The sequence below is a fragment of the Pneumocystis murina genome (assembly GCF_000349005.2).
Source record: "Pneumocystis murina B123 chromosome Unknown supercont1.1, whole genome shotgun sequence".
Lineage (NCBI taxonomy): Eukaryota > Fungi > Ascomycota > Pneumocystomycetes > Pneumocystales > Pneumocystaceae > Pneumocystis > Pneumocystis murina.
Genome location: NW_017802359.1, coordinates 189,383 through 206,686, shown reverse-complemented (window position 1 = coordinate 206,686; position 17,304 = coordinate 189,383). Strand labels below are relative to the sequence as shown.

At 24.6% G+C, this 17,304-nt stretch overlaps 10 protein-coding genes across 10 annotated transcripts; 5 read left to right on the top strand and 5 right to left on the bottom strand.

Annotated features, from left to right (window-relative positions):
• Window positions 1-75: 75 nt before the first annotated feature.
• Window positions 76-744, top strand: PNEG_00375 (hypothetical protein; the record flags this gene model as incomplete). The annotated part of the gene is made up of 3 exons (XM_007874057.1): window positions 76-136; window positions 182-214; window positions 260-744. The coding sequence occupies 3 exons, from the start codon at window positions 76-78 to the stop codon at window positions 742-744; spliced, it is 579 nt and encodes a 192-aa protein (XP_007872248.1).
• Window positions 745-926: 182 nt separating this feature from the next.
• Window positions 927-1,615, top strand: PNEG_00374 (mitochondrial import inner membrane translocase subunit tim17; the record flags this gene model as incomplete). Its single annotated transcript, XM_007874056.1, has 5 exons — window positions 927-980; window positions 1,047-1,056; window positions 1,106-1,138; window positions 1,183-1,376; window positions 1,417-1,615. The coding sequence occupies exons 1-5, from the start codon at window positions 940-942 to the stop codon at window positions 1,613-1,615; spliced, it is 477 nt and encodes a 158-aa protein (XP_007872247.1). The 5' UTR covers window positions 927-939.
• Window positions 1,616-1,879: 264 nt separating this feature from the next.
• On the bottom strand, window positions 1,880-2,809 carry PNEG_00373 (hypothetical protein). Its single transcript, XM_007874055.1, has 4 exons — window positions 2,766-2,809; window positions 2,420-2,557; window positions 2,250-2,373; window positions 1,880-2,206 (listed from the first exon to the last, which is right to left on the bottom strand). Exons 2-4 carry the CDS (start codon window positions 2,525-2,527, stop codon window positions 1,887-1,889), a joined length of 552 nt encoding a protein of 183 aa, XP_007872246.1. The 5' UTR covers window positions 2,528-2,557; window positions 2,766-2,809; the 3' UTR covers window positions 1,880-1,886.
• Window positions 2,810-3,304: 495 nt separating this feature from the next.
• PNEG_00372 (hypothetical protein) lies at window positions 3,305-3,940 on the bottom strand (the record flags this gene model as incomplete). The annotated part of the gene is made up of 3 exons (XM_007874054.1): window positions 3,779-3,940; window positions 3,547-3,736; window positions 3,305-3,496 (listed from the first exon to the last, which is right to left on the bottom strand). The coding sequence occupies exons 1-3, from the start codon at window positions 3,844-3,846 to the stop codon at window positions 3,305-3,307; spliced, it is 450 nt and encodes a 149-aa protein (XP_007872245.1). The 5' UTR covers window positions 3,847-3,940.
• A 323-nt stretch (window positions 3,941-4,263) lies between these two features.
• Window positions 4,264-5,763, top strand: PNEG_00371 (hypothetical protein; the record flags this gene model as incomplete). The annotated part of the gene is made up of 3 exons (XM_007874053.1): window positions 4,264-4,571; window positions 4,614-5,203; window positions 5,245-5,763. 3 exons carry the CDS (start codon window positions 4,264-4,266, stop codon window positions 5,739-5,741), a joined length of 1,395 nt encoding a protein of 464 aa, XP_007872244.1. The 3' UTR covers window positions 5,742-5,763.
• Window positions 5,764-5,840: 77 nt separating this feature from the next.
• Window positions 5,841-6,466, bottom strand: PNEG_00370 (hypothetical protein; the record flags this gene model as incomplete). The annotated part of the gene is made up of 3 exons (XM_007874052.1): window positions 5,841-6,189; window positions 6,236-6,371; window positions 6,412-6,466. The coding sequence occupies 3 exons, from the start codon at window positions 6,464-6,466 to the stop codon at window positions 5,841-5,843; spliced, it is 540 nt and encodes a 179-aa protein (XP_007872243.1).
• Window positions 6,467-6,721: 255 nt separating this feature from the next.
• Window positions 6,722-9,113, bottom strand: PNEG_00369 (hypothetical protein; the record flags this gene model as incomplete). Its single annotated transcript, XM_007874051.1, has 10 exons — window positions 6,722-7,419; window positions 7,468-7,584; window positions 7,627-7,978; window positions 8,023-8,211; window positions 8,256-8,349; window positions 8,392-8,444; window positions 8,490-8,564; window positions 8,612-8,717; window positions 8,764-8,969; window positions 9,018-9,113. 10 exons carry the CDS (start codon window positions 9,111-9,113, stop codon window positions 6,722-6,724), a joined length of 1,986 nt encoding a protein of 661 aa, XP_007872242.1.
• A 1,091-nt stretch (window positions 9,114-10,204) lies between these two features.
• Window positions 10,205-11,290, top strand: PNEG_00368 (hypothetical protein; the record flags this gene model as incomplete). The annotated part of the gene is made up of 3 exons (XM_007874050.1): window positions 10,205-10,431; window positions 10,483-10,997; window positions 11,037-11,290. The coding sequence occupies 3 exons, from the start codon at window positions 10,205-10,207 to the stop codon at window positions 11,288-11,290; spliced, it is 996 nt and encodes a 331-aa protein (XP_007872241.1).
• Window positions 11,291-11,470: 180 nt separating this feature from the next.
• Window positions 11,471-14,592, bottom strand: PNEG_00367 (hypothetical protein; the record flags this gene model as incomplete). Its single annotated transcript, XM_007874049.1, has 11 exons — window positions 11,471-11,506; window positions 11,552-11,620; window positions 11,665-11,729; window positions 11,775-11,971; window positions 12,025-12,430; window positions 12,478-12,794; window positions 12,840-13,006; window positions 13,049-13,461; window positions 13,504-14,089; window positions 14,141-14,407; window positions 14,458-14,592. 11 exons carry the CDS (start codon window positions 14,590-14,592, stop codon window positions 11,471-11,473), a joined length of 2,658 nt encoding a protein of 885 aa, XP_007872240.1.
• A 650-nt stretch (window positions 14,593-15,242) lies between these two features.
• On the top strand, window positions 15,243-17,138 carry PNEG_00366 (hypothetical protein; the record flags this gene model as incomplete). Its single annotated transcript, XM_007874048.1, has 3 exons — window positions 15,243-15,621; window positions 15,671-16,018; window positions 16,063-17,138. 3 exons carry the CDS (start codon window positions 15,243-15,245, stop codon window positions 17,067-17,069), a joined length of 1,734 nt encoding a protein of 577 aa, XP_007872239.1. The 3' UTR covers window positions 17,070-17,138.
• Between the last annotated feature and the right edge of the window lie 166 nt (window positions 17,139-17,304).

The window sequence follows — 17,304 nt, the reverse complement described above, 5'->3', positions numbered from 1 at the left end:
ATTTAATATAAAATATTAACCGGTCTTTTAAACTTATTTTTGGCCCTTTCAATTAACATAAAATATTAAAAAAACATGGAAAAGTCTACATTTCCTTTAAATCCTTCTATTTGTTTTGATATTTCATACATTAAAAGTAACTTATATTTTTTAAACTGCTAAAATACTTAAGAAAATATAGATTTTTTAAGATTTAGTCGAGCACAATTAGATGGTAATTGTTAATCTATTCTAACGAATTGCATACTTATTTCCTGAGATACTATTACATTTCATTTAAATTCTCTTTCTATAGAAAAGCCATTTATTTCAGAATCATTAAAAACAAAACCTCTTCAATTAGATGTTAATTTGCAACCAGATACAAAAACATGTTTATCATTTATTCATCAAGTTTTTAATGTATGGGAGACACGCTCTTCTCTTATTTCATATTGTCAATCGGTAGCAGTTAAAATGGAAGATTCATCTACATCTAATACATCATTTATATCATCATCAGTAGATACTCGTAAAGATCCATATTCAGGAAGAACATGTATTCATGAAACGAAACAAAGAATGCTTCAAAATATCTTAAATATGGAAGAACGGGTTGAACACGTAGTTAGGAATCATTCATGGGAACGTATTGTTCGTCGTTGTGGATTTCTTCAATTACCAGAAACATATCAAACAGCAATGGATAATTGGCATGAAAAATACATAAAAGATAAGCCACTTGATACATCTCATCTTACATAATAAATATATGTGACAAATTATTTTTTTTAAAACTTATAAGGTTTTACATAGAAAAAAATATATCACATATGGGGAAAACAATTAAAAAAAAGGCATAGAAGATCATTTTTAATAGGTCTTTTTTACATTATAATCTTTTCCGGTCACCCGCCTTCTCGACTAGATGCTTTTTTAAATTATCCTTAAAAAAAATTTATGAAAGAAATGTCTTATTATGACCATTCAAGAGATCCTTGGTATGTATTTTTTTATATGAATTTTAATAAAAAAAGATAAAAGTATTTTTTTCTAACAAAAGATAGTCCATATGTGGTGAGAATTAAAATGATATAAAAAAGATTAAAGATTGATATTAAAATAGATTCTATCAGATTTTGGAGGAGCATTTGCAATGGTATCTATATGATAATATCATTCATAAAGTATTAATATATCTAGGGAGCTATTGGTGGTGGACTATGGCATTCGGTAAAAGGTTTTAGAAATTCACCATCAGGCGAAAAGTTGATTGGAGCAATCTCAGCAGTAAAAGCTCGTGCCCCAGTTTTAGGAGGAAATTTTGGTGTTTGGGGAGGTGTATTTTCATCATTTGATTGTGCAGTAAAAAGTATAAGAAAAAAAGAAGATTCATGGTAAAAAAATAAAAAATTTTAAAATAAATTAAAAAAATAGGAATGCAATTATTGCAGGATTTCTTACGGGAGGGTCATTAGCATTACGTGGGGATATTCGATCAATTAGGAATTCGGCTATTGGATGTGCTTGTTTGTTAGCAATTTTTGAAGGGATTGGAATTGCGTTTAATCGGATTATGGCTGAGCAAAATCGTCCTATTCAGCCTCAAATTCCTGAAACTATTCGTGCTACATAGAATGGATTGTATATAAGTGAAATAAAATCTGATATATAATTTTTTTTGTACAGTTTAATCTATTTTTACCTTAAAAGTGTCTAAAATTTTTTAAAATGAATCATTTGTATTAAGACCATAAACTATTGAAACACTTTAAATATTCAGAAATATAAAATTAATAAATATTTATATATTAAATTTTTTAAAATATTTATGATTAAAATTTAAAACAATTGATAAATTAAGCAATGAATTTATAAAAGAGTGAAAATAAAACTCACGCCTCTACTCAAAATTTCATCAAATGAGGTAAATCACCTTTATTGAGAGAAAAAGATGATGAAAGATATTTTGTCAAATACGGAACCTTAGAAATCGAGTTAATAATAGGTTCATCAACGGCTTTCTGATCCAAAATGCGTGAACTATCAAGCTGCTTTTTTCTTTTTTGGTCAAAAAAATTTTCTTCTGTAACTGCTTTTTTAAGACGTTTTTTTGATTTAGAATCTCGAGAAAAATATTCCTTTGTATACTTCGAGAGATCCAATGAAGAAACATCAACTGTTATTCCAGAACATGCAATTACATATGATGGATTTACTCTACGAACTAAAAAAAATAAGTTTTTTTCTAATAACGGATAAAAACATACGAGGAACACCATTGATTCTAAAAGGGCCTGTAACAACAATAGTATCCTCCAGTTGCTTTAAAAGTACTACCCGTTTTCCACTATACCGACCTGCAAGAATTATACAAATAACTCCAGGCTTTAACTATACAAATTTAAATATCTTTTTCTAAAAAAAAGAAAATACATACACTTGAACGAAGCCTAGGAATTCCGCATACTTTCTTTTTCTTTTTAATAACTTTTCCATCGTCTAATGAATGATGTAAAAAACGATCACTTATTTTTGTATTTTTCATATTTTTTGCCTATTTTTTACCAAAAAAAAACTAATTATGTTAGTATTCATAAAATAAAATAAATAAATTATATATATTTTTCTAAATTCCTTATCAATATTTCAAATTTTTAGGATTTTTTTAAAAACAAAAAATTGCTTTATAAAGTCAATAAATAGGAATTTCCACATAAAAAAAAAGAAGAATAATAATATTGTATGAATTCTAAGTAATTTAATCTCTAGATAGTAATAAATACCTTTTCTTAACAGACAAATGGATATTTCAATTTTTAACAATTTCTTGAGTCTCGGCAAAATTTTAAAAACTGATTATTTTAAAAAAACCTTATATATGAATTATTAAAGTTAATAAAGAAAAAGAATAAAGTATTTCTATATAATTCTAAGAAACAAATATAAAAACTACTTTAGTAATCGTATAATAAGAAATAAAAATATTTTAAAGATAAATATGTTAAGTTTAAATTTAAGTCAATATATCATGTTTTTTCCCCAAATTATTAACAGATTTTGAATATTTCTTTTAAAAAATATATCCATAAATGTTTTGCAAGTTAAAAAATGCATTGATGTTAAGTTTAGATAGAAATAGTTTTTGATAAAAAATATTTTGATAATGAAAATGTTAAGTTCGATAAGAAATGGATTTTACCACAAAACTGTAGAATAATGATTTTAAATAAAAGCTTGGTAGCTTTTATATTTTTTTAATTTTTATAACTTTTAATAATTTTATAATAAATATAAATAAATTTTAAAAAAAAGTTCTAAAATATTAGATATCCCTAATTCCTTCCAATTCCTTTAAAAGATATTTCTCAATAGATTCAGCCTTCATATGCATAAAACCTAATTTAGAACTTTCGTTACCTACTAAACATAATAATATAGGTTCTGATAAAACAGAAACATGTAAAGATTTTTCAAGTTGTGGGAAACGAATGCATAAAATCAATAAATTTCCCGTCTATAAAAAATTATGTTAAATTTTATTTTTTCTTTAAAAATAATTCTTACTAGGCATTCAATACCAAGCCAATTACAACCGAATATTTTTCTATTTTCGCCAGTTAAAGACCCTATTTTACCATCTAATCCTATTTTTTCATAGCAAGACCATATATGTGCTGCAAAAGCTGCATAAATACGCGCCTTTTTTTGCGATTCTGACGCTTGAGACAACAATTGACCAGAAGAAGTTAATAAACTAATCTTAATTAAAAAAAATAATTAGAAATACAAAGCCTACATTGAAGACGTAATAGAAGAATCAAGAGATTGAGAAAGAAGTGACATTAGTGCCTTTGTTTTTATCATTTTTTTTAATTATTTTTTTTTAAAATAACTTATTTTCAAACATAAAATTTTAAATATATCAAGTATGTTTTTACTAGCAAATAAATGATGTTTAAAATGAAAAAAAAACAGGTCTATCTTGGTCATTTAATAAATCTTTAGATTTTTGAAAAATTTATGTTGTCTAGGCAACCAGGAACGACATTAAAGAGTTTTAATGAAAATTTGTAATAAAAAAGAATTATGTACATATTTAATCTCTTAATTCTTATTCGAAGTATTATTTCATTTAATAAATAAGAGAATAAGAATATTTTATAACTTTTTTCTCAAAAAAGTAATATTTTTTATTTTTTTTTTAATGGACAATTAACATAATAAAAACTTTTTTAAAAATTTATTAAGATATATATCTTTATAATTAATTTCTGGTATAAAATGAGTTTAATAAAACTATTAAGGAGTCGGAATTGCTGTTTGTTTGATTCATCATTCTCAAGAAATTGGTATAAAAATAGAATTTCAAAGAGAAATAATATTTTTTTTGGTATTTTATCCAAAAAACAACTAAGTTTATCAAAAATAAGATATTTTTCATACAAAAATATAGAAAATAATCTTTTTATATCTAAAGAAAATAATATTCAGTTAAATAAATCTTATATAGGATATTGGCTTTTGGGATGTTCAAGTCTTGTTTTTGGAATTGTTATTCTTGGAGGATTAACACGTTTGACAGAATCAGGGTTTATGAATTTTTTATATAAAACATTGTTAATACTTTTTAGATTAAGTATTACAGAGTGGAAACCTATTACAGGTATTTTTCCACCATTATCTCATGAGGAATGGGTTTCAGAGTTTGAAAAATACAAAGCTACACCGGAATTTAAATTTATAAATCAGGATATTTCATTGTCTCATTATAAATTTATTTACAATATGGAATGGGGACATAGGCTTCTTGGTAGAATAATTGGTGTTGTTTTTGTTCTTCCAGCAGCTTATTTTATTATACGTAGAAAAGTAACGCCGAATATGGCCAAAAAATTGATTTCTATGGGGTGTTTATTAGGATTACAAGGATTTATTGGTTGGTGGATGGTTAAATCAGGATTAAAATATGAAAATTTTAAGGAAAATAAATCGATTCCACGAGTTAGTCAATATAGATTAGCTATACATCTTGGAACTGCACTTTTTCTATATATTGGAATGCTATGGGCAGGATTAGATATATTAAAAGAAAATAAATGGGCAAGTAAAACAAATGAAGCTAGAAGTTTTATTTTTCAAGAATTAAACAATCCTCATCTTCGAATACTTAAAAGAATGATTTTTACACTTAGCGGCTTAGTATTTATAACTGCGTTATCGGGTAATATATATCACAATAATTAACTTATCTAATTGATTTAGGAGCGCTTGTCGCGGGTCTAGATGCTGGTCTTATTTACAATACTTTTCCATATATGGGAAGATCTTTAATCCCACCGAAATCTGAACTCTTTCCTGAAGCATATTCTCGCAATAATTCTAAGTTAGATTTATGGCGGAAAAATATATTTGAAAACCCAGTAATGGCTCAGCTTAATCATAGAATTTTTGGTATAAGTACATTTATTTTGACAAGTGCAATATTTTTTTATTCGCGAAGAATGGTATTTTTGAAAACGACTTCTATAAACATAAGAAACACTATTTCAACTCTTATGGCTACTATGTGCATTCAAGTTATTCTTGGTATATCAACTCTTGTACATCTAGTTCCTATATCATTAGCCACAATGCATCAAGCAAATAGCCTTATTATTTTAACGTTTATTATAATTCTTGGAAATCGATTAAGTATACCAAATTATTTTTTGAAAAACCATCATGTCTTTTTTTTATCAAATCATTTTAAATCCAAGTAGAATTTAAAATATTATTAAACCTTAGTCCTATAATCATAGAAAAATATTTTTAAAATGTATTTTATAAAATATTTTTATTTCGTTATAACATTAATATTTTTAAGAATAAATATCATCATATTCATCTTGAGATACTATAGGTCTTTCCTTTAATACTAGTTTTCGACAAACTGGGCATGTTGCACTTATTTTTAACCATACGCCAATGCATTCATCAAATTTATGACCACACGGTAGTTTAACAACAAACGGATATTTGTCTTCAAGAAAACTGGTTTTGCAAATTGAACACATATCATCTTTCTTAAGTACTTTTTTAGGGACACGATCTAATGTATCCATGAAGTTATCTGGAAGACCACTTTCTGTATTTTTTAAATCATTTATAGATTGAAACATTAACAAGTCTAATGCCGATGATGATGCATTTGAATAGCCTTGAAAAATACTACAAAAGATTATGATATATTAACAATTAATATTAAAATAAAGACTTATTCATCTCTGAAAAAAATGTGTCTCTTTTTTGTTGTTTTGTTTCCTGCAAAAAAGAAGCTATATTTTTTCTATGTTTTATGATTTCTGAAAGACTATTTTGTTTTTTTTGTTCATTTTCAACATAATGCTCATCTGAAATAATAAGTATGTTGTATTTTAAATATTTCTTTACCTTGGTATGTGGACATTTTATTTTCAATCGGTATAACTTGAGAAAACAAGACCATAAATATAAATGATTTGTAATGATATGTTCTAATAATAAATAAAAATATAATGAAATTTATAATTATATTATATCCTAGAAAATATTAGTTTTAAATAAATATTTTACCTTTAAACCAGTAATTTTTCAGATAAATTACATGTATATCTCAACTAATATAAAAAAATTTTATCAATATTTATAAAAATGATACGAATAATTGTCGCAATAAATGATAATCCTTATTCAATATATACATATTCAGCTATTTTTAATTTTACTTTAAATAATCTTGAAGAAATCTAATTCTATTATGAAGTTTACCGCCATGCTTTTTATTAAGTTGTTTAAGCTCTTTTGAATTACCACAATATACGATTATATCATCTTCTTCTGTCCAAATACCTTTAATATTAGGTAAAGGCAAATTTTTACTCATAGCATCCATAACTATAATAGCCAATTTTTTAATACCAGAAGTTCTATATAATGCAAGGGTAACATCTTGTTGAGTTATGTTATATTTTTTCATATTCCTTAAATACCAATCAACTGTTTTTCTTAATACGTAGGTCGTTTCTATTGATATTGGATTATGGTCATTTAAATTTCTACCATAAAAATTAACATTTTGATTATTCGAGTCTAAATCCTTTTGAAATTCTGTTTGATTGATATTATTACTTAAAATAGGTGAATTAGGCAAAGATTCTTGACTATTAAATTTTGAAATTTGAGATATTTTTTGATTATGAATAGACAAATTACCATCAGAGATGACATTAGAAGATACTGATGTTTTTGCATCATTTTCTTTATTTAAATTTAAAACAGACTTTTTTAAAGATAAAAGAGGAACCGGCATTTGTAAATAATTATTAATTTGGCTTTGAGAATATGCATTAGAAGTTATCATAGTAGTAGATGCATTTTGAATTTTATCCGTATTTACAGGGACTAAATATCCTTGTTTATCTAAAATATTTTTAATGTTCTTTTTAAAAAAAAGCAGGAAAATTTTACTTATTTCTTTTAAATCTTTTGACTGCCGAATGTTTAAATCCTTTTGTTTAATTTCATGTAAGGTTATATTTCTATTTAGTATTAAGTCATCGTTTTTAGAATTGTTGCATGTAAATCCTATTATTTGATTAGTTTTTTTAAGATTAAATAAACGATTACCTCTTAATAATTTTCGTCTCTTTGAAGATACATAAATTTCTGGAGAATTAGTCCTTTTATTAACTAATGTATCAGGAAAAAACAATGAATTGTCTAAAGAATCATAACATTTAATTTTTGAAATATTTTTTAAAATATAATGAATATCAGTATCAGAAGAATTATTTTTTTTTAGGTCGTCTCTACTGAAATCATATTTTGGAACCGATTCATTGTTATTTAAGATTACTTCATTAGCTTTATAAATTTGTATTTGAAGTATTTCATAAGATTTTTTTATTCTATCTCCAAAGTTATAGATAGTGTTATAACCATCAGATTTTTGAATTAAAGGATTAGACATAAAAAATGACTTTAAAAAAGTTAATAAATTAATGATAAAAAAGAAATTGAAACCAATTTATTGATAGATTTAAAAGATTCTTTGCTGATATCATAAATATAGTTTTTTGATTTTCTAAAAGATATATTATTTAAAATATTTTCATTTTTTAAATTATAATTAAAGTTATAACCAGTGTCAAATAACGATAATAGAATATTTGCATGTGGATTTCTCAATGAGATATAATTTTGATGTAAATACTATTTAACAAATAAATTGTTAAAGAAAAAAAGGACTAATATACCAAATTATCTAATTTTTTGTAAACTAGTTCATCTTTATAAAGCAAATTTAAATTTTTCGGAAAATCTATTAAAATGCAATCATTTTTTAAAAAACTAAAAGAATTAATATCTTAATAGAATATATTATATTATTACCTTTGTTCTATATATTTAGATAATGTAAAATTATTATTAAAATCTAATTTAGCCTTAAAAAATTAGTAAATTATTCTTAAATAATTACTTTTATTAACTAATAAAATAGGCTCAAATTTCGGCTCAAATACGAATTGATAATCATCTAAAGTATAAAACAAATGTTTTTCATACTATTTTTCAAAATCAATATTATACAATACTTTATTGAAAATTAAACCTTTTTCGATATTTCGTCATGTATTTCTATACCATTCTTAAAAATTTGTAAATAACGCATAATATCAATTAAAATATCTTCATTTTTAGAGAAATTTTTGTATCTTCTGTATACTTCATTTAAAACCAATATAAAAATCAACCATATATTACTTTTTTTTTAGATTATTCATTCTCATTTCACTTGATAAATTAACATAATATTCTTTGATATTAAGAAGTTTCCCGAGATTAATGGAATCTAATATAAAATAATATGAAACAATATCTGGAGTTTTATAATCTTTCAAAGGATCTCCGAGAATAATAAGATCTTTATTCTTATTATCATTTATTATACTTGTTTTTCCCCCATATTCCTAGACATTCAATATTAGGAATTGTATCTTTATTTCTTAAAATCTTACTTCAATGCTATTCCTTAATGACACTCTTTCTGCGATTGTATGCGTCAAAAAAAACTCCATATTTGTCCCATCAGTGTTTTTAAAGATATTGGGCATTATTTATTTATTTTATAGCCCTTTAAATACTATTTTTTTGATAAAATATATTTGTTATAAAATTTAAATGTTAAATGATAATGATAACGTATCGGATTTTAAATATAGTTAGTTTTAGATTTTTATAAATTGCCTTGAGATTTCTATAAACGTTGTAAATATATATAATCTTTATGATTAATTCAATTGAAACTATTGTCTCAATTGAATGGAATATTAGAATAAATATTCAAATATTTATCATAATTATATATAAAATTTATCTTGAAATGTATAAAAAAAAGTATAATAAAAAAGAATTCTTTGAATATTCATCTTTTAATTTACCAGTATTCACTGAAATAGTAGTAAAAACGTAATAAAAATAAGAAGGAAATCAAAAATTATTTATGATGAAATGAATATAAAAATATTTTATCAAAATCAATTATTTCTTAAAAAAAAGATAAAATTAAATAAAAATCAAGATAAATTAAATGAAATATAACATACTTTTTTTAAAATACTTATTTTAATATTAAATCTTAGACATATATTTTTAGAATACTTCAAATCTATACTAAAATAGAAATATAATGTATTTTGCAAATTAAATTATAAATAAATAATACTTATAAAAAAATTAGTTTTAAAATCACATTTTTAAAGATTTAACCAAAAACATAAATAAATTAACTCTATTTCATTCAAAATTTAATTATAGTGTTTTATAATCAAATCCTTTAACTATACAAAAAGAAATTAAATATCATATAGTTATTAAAATCTATAAATCATAAATTATCAAAAAATAAATTTCTATATAAAATAATATTAATATTTTATCTTATTTATATTAATATCATAATTAATATCAAATCCTTAAACTCTTAAAAATTATCAAATTTAAAAAAGTAAATAATTTTTACTAAAAAAACATCAAATCATATATAAATAAGCTTAAATCAAAATATTTTAAATATTAAAAAAAGTTTTATGATCGACTTTGGCTTAAGATATATTAATATACTCTTAAAAAATAGCTTTACAAAATTTTTTTTAAAAGATTAGTAACTGAAGTATAATAAATAAATAAGAAAAACAATAAGATAATGACTGATCTAAACATATATATTCCAGTAACTAATAAGAATTTTGAAGAAAAAGTAAATTTAAAAAAAAAAAAAGAGTCAGATACTTTATTAAAAATACCAGAAACTTGGAATTTTAATAGAGATTTATCTAATGTATCATCTATTTTTAAAGAAAAAATCAAGTGGGATTCTTTATCTCTTAAAAAAATTGAATTTCATTGGAAAAATTATCCATATTATTTAAAGTAATATTTTTTTTAAAATTATATTATTTTAAAATTGAAATGTAATAATAGGTATGATGCTTATAAATCTAAACAAGAGAAAAATCAAGAGAAATATCAGAAAATAGAATATATAAAAAGTTTTCCAGAATATATAAGTGATAATTCTAAAACAAATATTACTATTCTTAACGAAGATAATCAAATAATTAAAAATAATGAATTAACTGATAACAATTTGACTAAAAAACCAAATTTTCATTCTAAAGCTTTAGATAATTCACAGAAGATAACATATAAAAATCATTCAACAATTTCTATTCAAAAAAATAATGAAAAATCATTACTTTTTAAAACAAATTGCAACATCTCAACACATGAATTTGTTTCAAAAAAAGAATCATTTAATTATCCAATATCTCCAATTGCTCGCAACCCATTTCCACTAACGATACTTGGTAAAAGCGTTATTTCTGGTCTTTCATCAAATGATACACTTCTTAGAACTTGCTTTCGTGTAGGAGAGGCTCTTAAAGTATCTAATCTTCAAAAAAACTCTATGATTATTTATCTTATAGAATTTTTCGGTAAGATTTTTCTTATTGTTTTTTTTAATAACATAATAGGCATTATAAAGGAATTTAATAAGGAAAAGAGCCTTTTCACATACGTTATTGCAGACTTATTTCATCCTTTAAGAGGACCATATATTTATGCATCATATCATGACTATCATATTACAATTACTTTTCAAAATAACGATATAGTAAGAATTTTAGGAGTATTCAAAAAAAATAGAACAAGAAACGAAATAAACGTTATAAAAATGTACCCATGTACATGGGAAAAGATACAGCATATCAAGGAAACAATGAAATGAATAATAAATAATATATTATTTAAATATTATAAATTCTTAATTTAAGCACATAGAAGAGCTTTTACTAAATATTAATAAACTATATTTTATCTGATCATCTATAAATAATCTTAAATACAAAATATATTATATTAAATAAAAAAGAGTATTAATGTTTTTATCTTAAAAATCTCATTACAATTACTCATCAATATTTTTGGAATCCAAATCGTTATCCTATAATAGTTAAAATTATCCAAATATACATATTATATAATTTACAATTAATTCATTTTTAGTTATATCAATTTTTCTGTTCATATCATCCGAAAGTATTGAAATTGTTGTAGACTATTTAAGGTTAAAAACTAATAAGCCAAAATTCATACATTTACATGCGAAATATTATCAATTAAACCCGAATCTTGGGAATCATTAGAATCTTTCTTATAATCAAAATCTAAAACTTTATTAATATTAATTTTTAGAATATAAGTCAACTTACTATTAATTGAGTCATAATTATTAAAGTTATTTCTTTCTAAATTAATTCTTCTGAACTCTTTTTCTAAGTCTAAGGTTTTTTCTAAATCTGGAAAAAAACTAATATCCTCCGTAGATGTTACAAGTAGATCTACAAGTTTATGCCTCTCTTTTTGTTCTAGATATTCTTTCCATTGCTTTAAAACTCTTTCTATTTGACTACATAAAGAATTAGTTATAGAAATATATATAATAATTATAAAAAATATAACCTTGGTGCATATGTTCGTGCAAAAAGACAAGCTTCAGGGAATCTTTTTGTATTCAAAAAGATATCAGTACAGCCATCAACATCCTGAATTTGCAATAAGCAGGTAAATGCAATATTATTTTTTCCAGAATCCAAAGCGTTTTTAGCAAGCATTTTCATTTTTTCAATATTTCCAGTAGAAGAATATAACAAAAGTAAATTTTCAAGATCATTTGCTTTTATATAACATTCTTCAGAAAGGCATAAATCCCAGTTTAATAAGGAAACATCTCCTAATATTTTCCATTTAGACTCTAAATTCATCTTTTGGGCAACTTCAACAGCGATATTAAGCCTGCGTAATTGAATAGCTAAATCAAAACGCTGTTCTAAATCTGTTGTGATATTCATAGCCAAATCCTTATATCCTAAAATAAAATCAATAAAATATCTTTTTTAAAGCATCAATTAAAACCTTGTCCATCCAAGAATCTTGCTATTTTAGTCATTTGATTTTGAGGAATATTTTTCAAAAGCTCTGAAGCACCATCAATATCACCACGCAATACCAACGTTTGATATTCTACAACAGATAAAGATAATTCATATGGAATAATATGAATATCTTTATCAACAAAATAAAGTTTTCCATCACGAGGAATATAACCTAAAACATAGACACAAGTATCAAAATGACTAATAGTATATACTTGATTTCCAACTAAATAATTTACTCGATTCATTGAATTAGAATAAATAAAACAATCACCGGCCCACTTTCCACTTTTAATACTAGAACATCGTTACGTAACTTTTATTAATGAAAATACAAACTACCATTCAGAAACATTAGTAATTACTTCAAAAGCATCTTCAACACCGTCATCAGGATGAACACTTCCATTCTCAATCGCAGTGATATAAATGTCATGATTAAATTTTAAGAGATAAAAAATATCGTCACATGCAATGGTAAGCAATGTGCCTGACTCAGACCAGTATACCTAATAAAGTTGAAATTTTATTTTTTTATAAAAAAATTCTACCTCATTTGGTGAAACATCAATCTTTCTAATAAAAGTATAGGTTTCCCAGTCATAAAAAGCAAGAAATCCATGCCCTTTAATTCCAAGAAGTTGTCCTCCAAAAATGCCATCAGCTATAAATTCGCAAGAGAAAGGAGTTGTTCTTTCTTTAAAATTTTTGTATATACGAATGCTTGTCGATGATTCTCTTATAGCATATCCATTAGAATCAAATGCCCACGCAAAATCAAGCGCAGATCCAAATGCTTTATTTCTCCATGCAAGAGCCGTATAAATTATATATTCACCATCTCCACAAACAACTACAAAACGTCCGTTGGGAGAATGCTGTAAAGACTGTGGATAAATTTCACAAGAACCCATATCACGTACAGAAAGAGCAAGATTTACACCATCTTTAACATCTTCATTATCTAAGAATATTATCTTTCTATTAATATTACTTTTATATCTACCATTTGCAGGCTTAATAACAGATGAATGAATATCATTATATTTTGCCCAAATGATCTTCCCCGTACTATCCATACTTACAGCTGGCTGTTCCCTTCCTATTTTTAAAACAAGTATACCCTCATCATATCCAATAGCTACTGTATTGTTTCCCTTAAGATAGCCAATACACCATGCCCTTTCAAGTCCATAATTAAACGTTTGTTCAAGTTTATATGTATTAGAATTCCATACTTTAATAGATCCATCTTCTGAACCACTAATAATAATAGGAAGCTCTGGATAAAAGCAAGCAAAAGAGACATTTTCGGAATGTCCTTCTAAAGTTTGAACACATGATTTCGTTTGATAATCCCATATTTTAATCAAACTATCATCACTAGCAGTAATAAGAAATGGTTTATCACCTGCGTGATAATATTCCACATAATTAATACCCCTTTCACCTGCACAAAGAGTATAATTTGATGACGATGATCCCAAAGACCATACTTTAACCGTTCGATCCAAATTGCATGAAACAAACGTATTTGTATCTCTAGGATTAATTGCTAACGCCATTACATAGTGTCCATGACCTTCAAAAACCTAAAACATTACTTTTAAACCTATTGTTTTAAATTTATCTTTAACTAATACCCTTAAACATTTCCACGAATTTTCCCAATCCCACAATCGAATCAACATATCATCCCCTCCCGTAAGCAAAAAAGATTGCGTAGGGTGAACTGCAATGCATCGTATATAATCATTATGTGCTTCAATCTGATTAATTTTCTCCAACGTATTGTAATTATAAACCCGAAGTAAAAAATCATCTGCTCCACAAACAAACCAATTCTTTCGAGAAATAAATTTAACCGCCCTTATAGGAACTGATGAAACCTCAAATGTTCTGATACTCACCTATTCAAAACCCATCAATACTCAAAAAAATAACATATCTAAATATTTACCGATGTTTCATAATTCCAAATAACCACTTTTCCATTATATAAAGAAGCAATAATCCAAGTCTCTGACGGATGAAAATCAATTGATTTCACCCGTTCACAATGTTCCAGCATAACTTTTTCTAACAAAAGCATCATTTTGACTTTTTAACCACTTTTCTTTAAATCTTATAAATTTATTATAATTTGTAAGAAAAAAAACAAGAATTATTATTTTTTTAAATAAAATCTATCTTTTTTATCCAAATTTAAGACCTCAATTAACTTAATTTTATATCTTTTCTTGACAAGTTAATTTTAAAAATTAACTGACGTTAAAAAAAATAACTTTTAAATATAAGAAAAGTCTGAAAAATACTAAATATATTAGATAAAATCAATATTTATAAATATTTTAATAATTAATGACAATCCGTTTCCTTTTAAAAGATATATTTTAATATATTTTATTAAAGATTTACTTTATTATATTTTTAAGTGAGTAAAAAAGTATTTTTTTAGATATTATTAAGATTTTTGTTATTTTAAATAGAGATTGTCTGTATATTAAAGTATTTGAAGTGATATTTTATTATAATTTCTTAAAAAAGGTTTAAGTTATCTGAAATAAATATCATCTTGATATTATCATTAATTTAGTAAAACAGTATTTTTTAAAAAAAAAAAGTAAATTTCTTTTTAAATTAGTTAAATATTAAGCTTTTCTAAATATTTAAGTTTTAGAGATTTAAGAAATTTTAAAAGTGGATAGCAAAAAGAAGTATTTTATACATATGGGTTAATTTTTTATGGCTAATCCAAATTATTCATTAAATTGTTCAGATAGCTTTTATGATGAAACAAAAGATGACTCTTATTTAACGTCTAATGAAACAGATTCACTTCTTAATGCAATTTTAAATATATCTTTAAAAGATACACAAGCAAAAAATTTATCGGATACAGTTGATGAACAAGAAATATTAGGAAACTATTCTACACCAGAAACAACACATTTTGGATTCTTATCATCTAATATTCTATCACCTATTGAAAAAGAAGAATCAAAAGTCTCTAATACACTTGTAATTTTACATGAAGGCTGCGTAAAACATGAATTTGAAAGAAATAAGCATGATTTAAAATATATAGTTGAGCGACCCAAAAGATATAGAGCAGCGATTATTGGTTTTTATATAAATTTTGTGGACATATAAAAATTTACTGATTAATATAGGAGCATTATCTGCAAAAGCACATCTTGATCTTCTTGACAAATCTAATTCATTTGATATCTATCAATCAACAAGATATATATCGATTATTGATAATCCTATTATTGAGTTTATACATGGAGAAAAATGGCCTCTAGAACTCTATGAACTTTGTAAAAACGTACAAAAAACTATTATGGAAGGAAAAAGTGAAATTCCGGAAGATAAATATCATTCCGGTGACCTTTATCTTGGACATTCCTCCCTTGAAGCATTTGAAGGATGTGTTGGTGCTATATATGACGGTATTGATCGATGTCTAGCTGAAAATTCTCATATTAAAAATGTACATGTTCTTCTTCGACCACCAGGTATTTTAAATATTTTTATATATTACTATTTTTTAAAGAAATAGGTCATCACTGTTCCAGAGAAATCCCTTCTGGGTTTTGTCTTCTAAACAATGCATTAATTGCTATATCATATGCACATAAAACATACGGAATTACTCATTTCGCTATTCTGGATTTTGATCTTCATCATGGGGATGGCTCTCAAGAAATTTCATGGAGAATAAATCAAGAAACAAACATTAATCTTAATATAGGATATTTTTCTATACATGATATCTATTCTTTTCCATGTGAAGGTACAGGTCCTAGTGTACAATCTAAAATAAAAGATGCAAGTATATGTATTATGAATCACAACCAAGCCATTTGGAATATCCATATAGAAAAATACAATACATATGAAGAGTTCGAGGAATTATATAATAATTCTTACATAAAGTTATTAAAAAAAGCTGATTTTTTTTTCGAAAGTGCTAAGGCTTTACCTGAACAATCTCTTTTGGTTATTAGTGCGGGGTTCGATAGCTCGGAATTCGAAAGTGAACATATGCAACGACACGGATATCATTTACCTGCTTTATTCTATTGGAAATTTTCTAGAGACACATTACTCTTATCACAAAAAAGATGCTGTTCTCGTATTTTTAGTATTATGGAAGGGGGCTATTCAGATAGAGCTATTGCATCTGGGACTTTTACTTTATTATGCGGATTGACCAATCTTACTGAAAAAGAAATGGATGAATGTAAATCATTATGGAATATGGAACATTTTTCTTGGATAGATAAATCAATTTCTAAGGGTACAATATCTCGATTACCAAAAAACTCTTTACATCATAAACAAATTCATTGGATAAAAAATATTATAAAAATTGCACAGCAATATACCACTGTTTTAGACCCAAAAACTGATCTTATAATATCTGAAGACAGAATGACTCTTCGTGAACGTAAAAAACCTTTAGATTCTACACTTATTACTCTTATCGATCAAATTCAAAAAATCAAGATAAAACCTATAAAATCTCCACAAACAAAAAACACTGGCAAAGATCTTAAAAACTAAATTAATATAAGATTATAATCTTTCTATTATCATTTTTCATGTGAAAAAACTTTTTAAGAAACATAAACAATATTAATCAACATTTTTTTTTTATATTACTAATATTATTTGTTTTATATATTTTCATATAGCATTGTATAACTCATTGTTTCTTATACATTTTATTAAAAATTCAATTGAATAGATTTATTTTTTAACCGCGAAGTAATCCATTGATTTTAAAAACTGGCCTCGA

Coding starts and splice junctions, on each gene's coding strand:
- PNEG_00373 (XM_007874055.1), bottom strand. CDS start 2,527: ATGAAAAATACAAAAATAAGTGATCGTTTTTTACATCATTCATTAGAC. Junction 2,374..2,419: donor TTCCTAGGCTTCGTTCAAGT/GTATGTATTTTC, acceptor AAATTTGTATAG/TTAAAGCCTGGAGTTATTTG. Junction 2,207..2,249: donor TAGAATCAATGGTGTTCCTC/GTATGTTTTTAT, acceptor TATTTTTTTTAG/TTCGTAGAGTAAATCCATCA.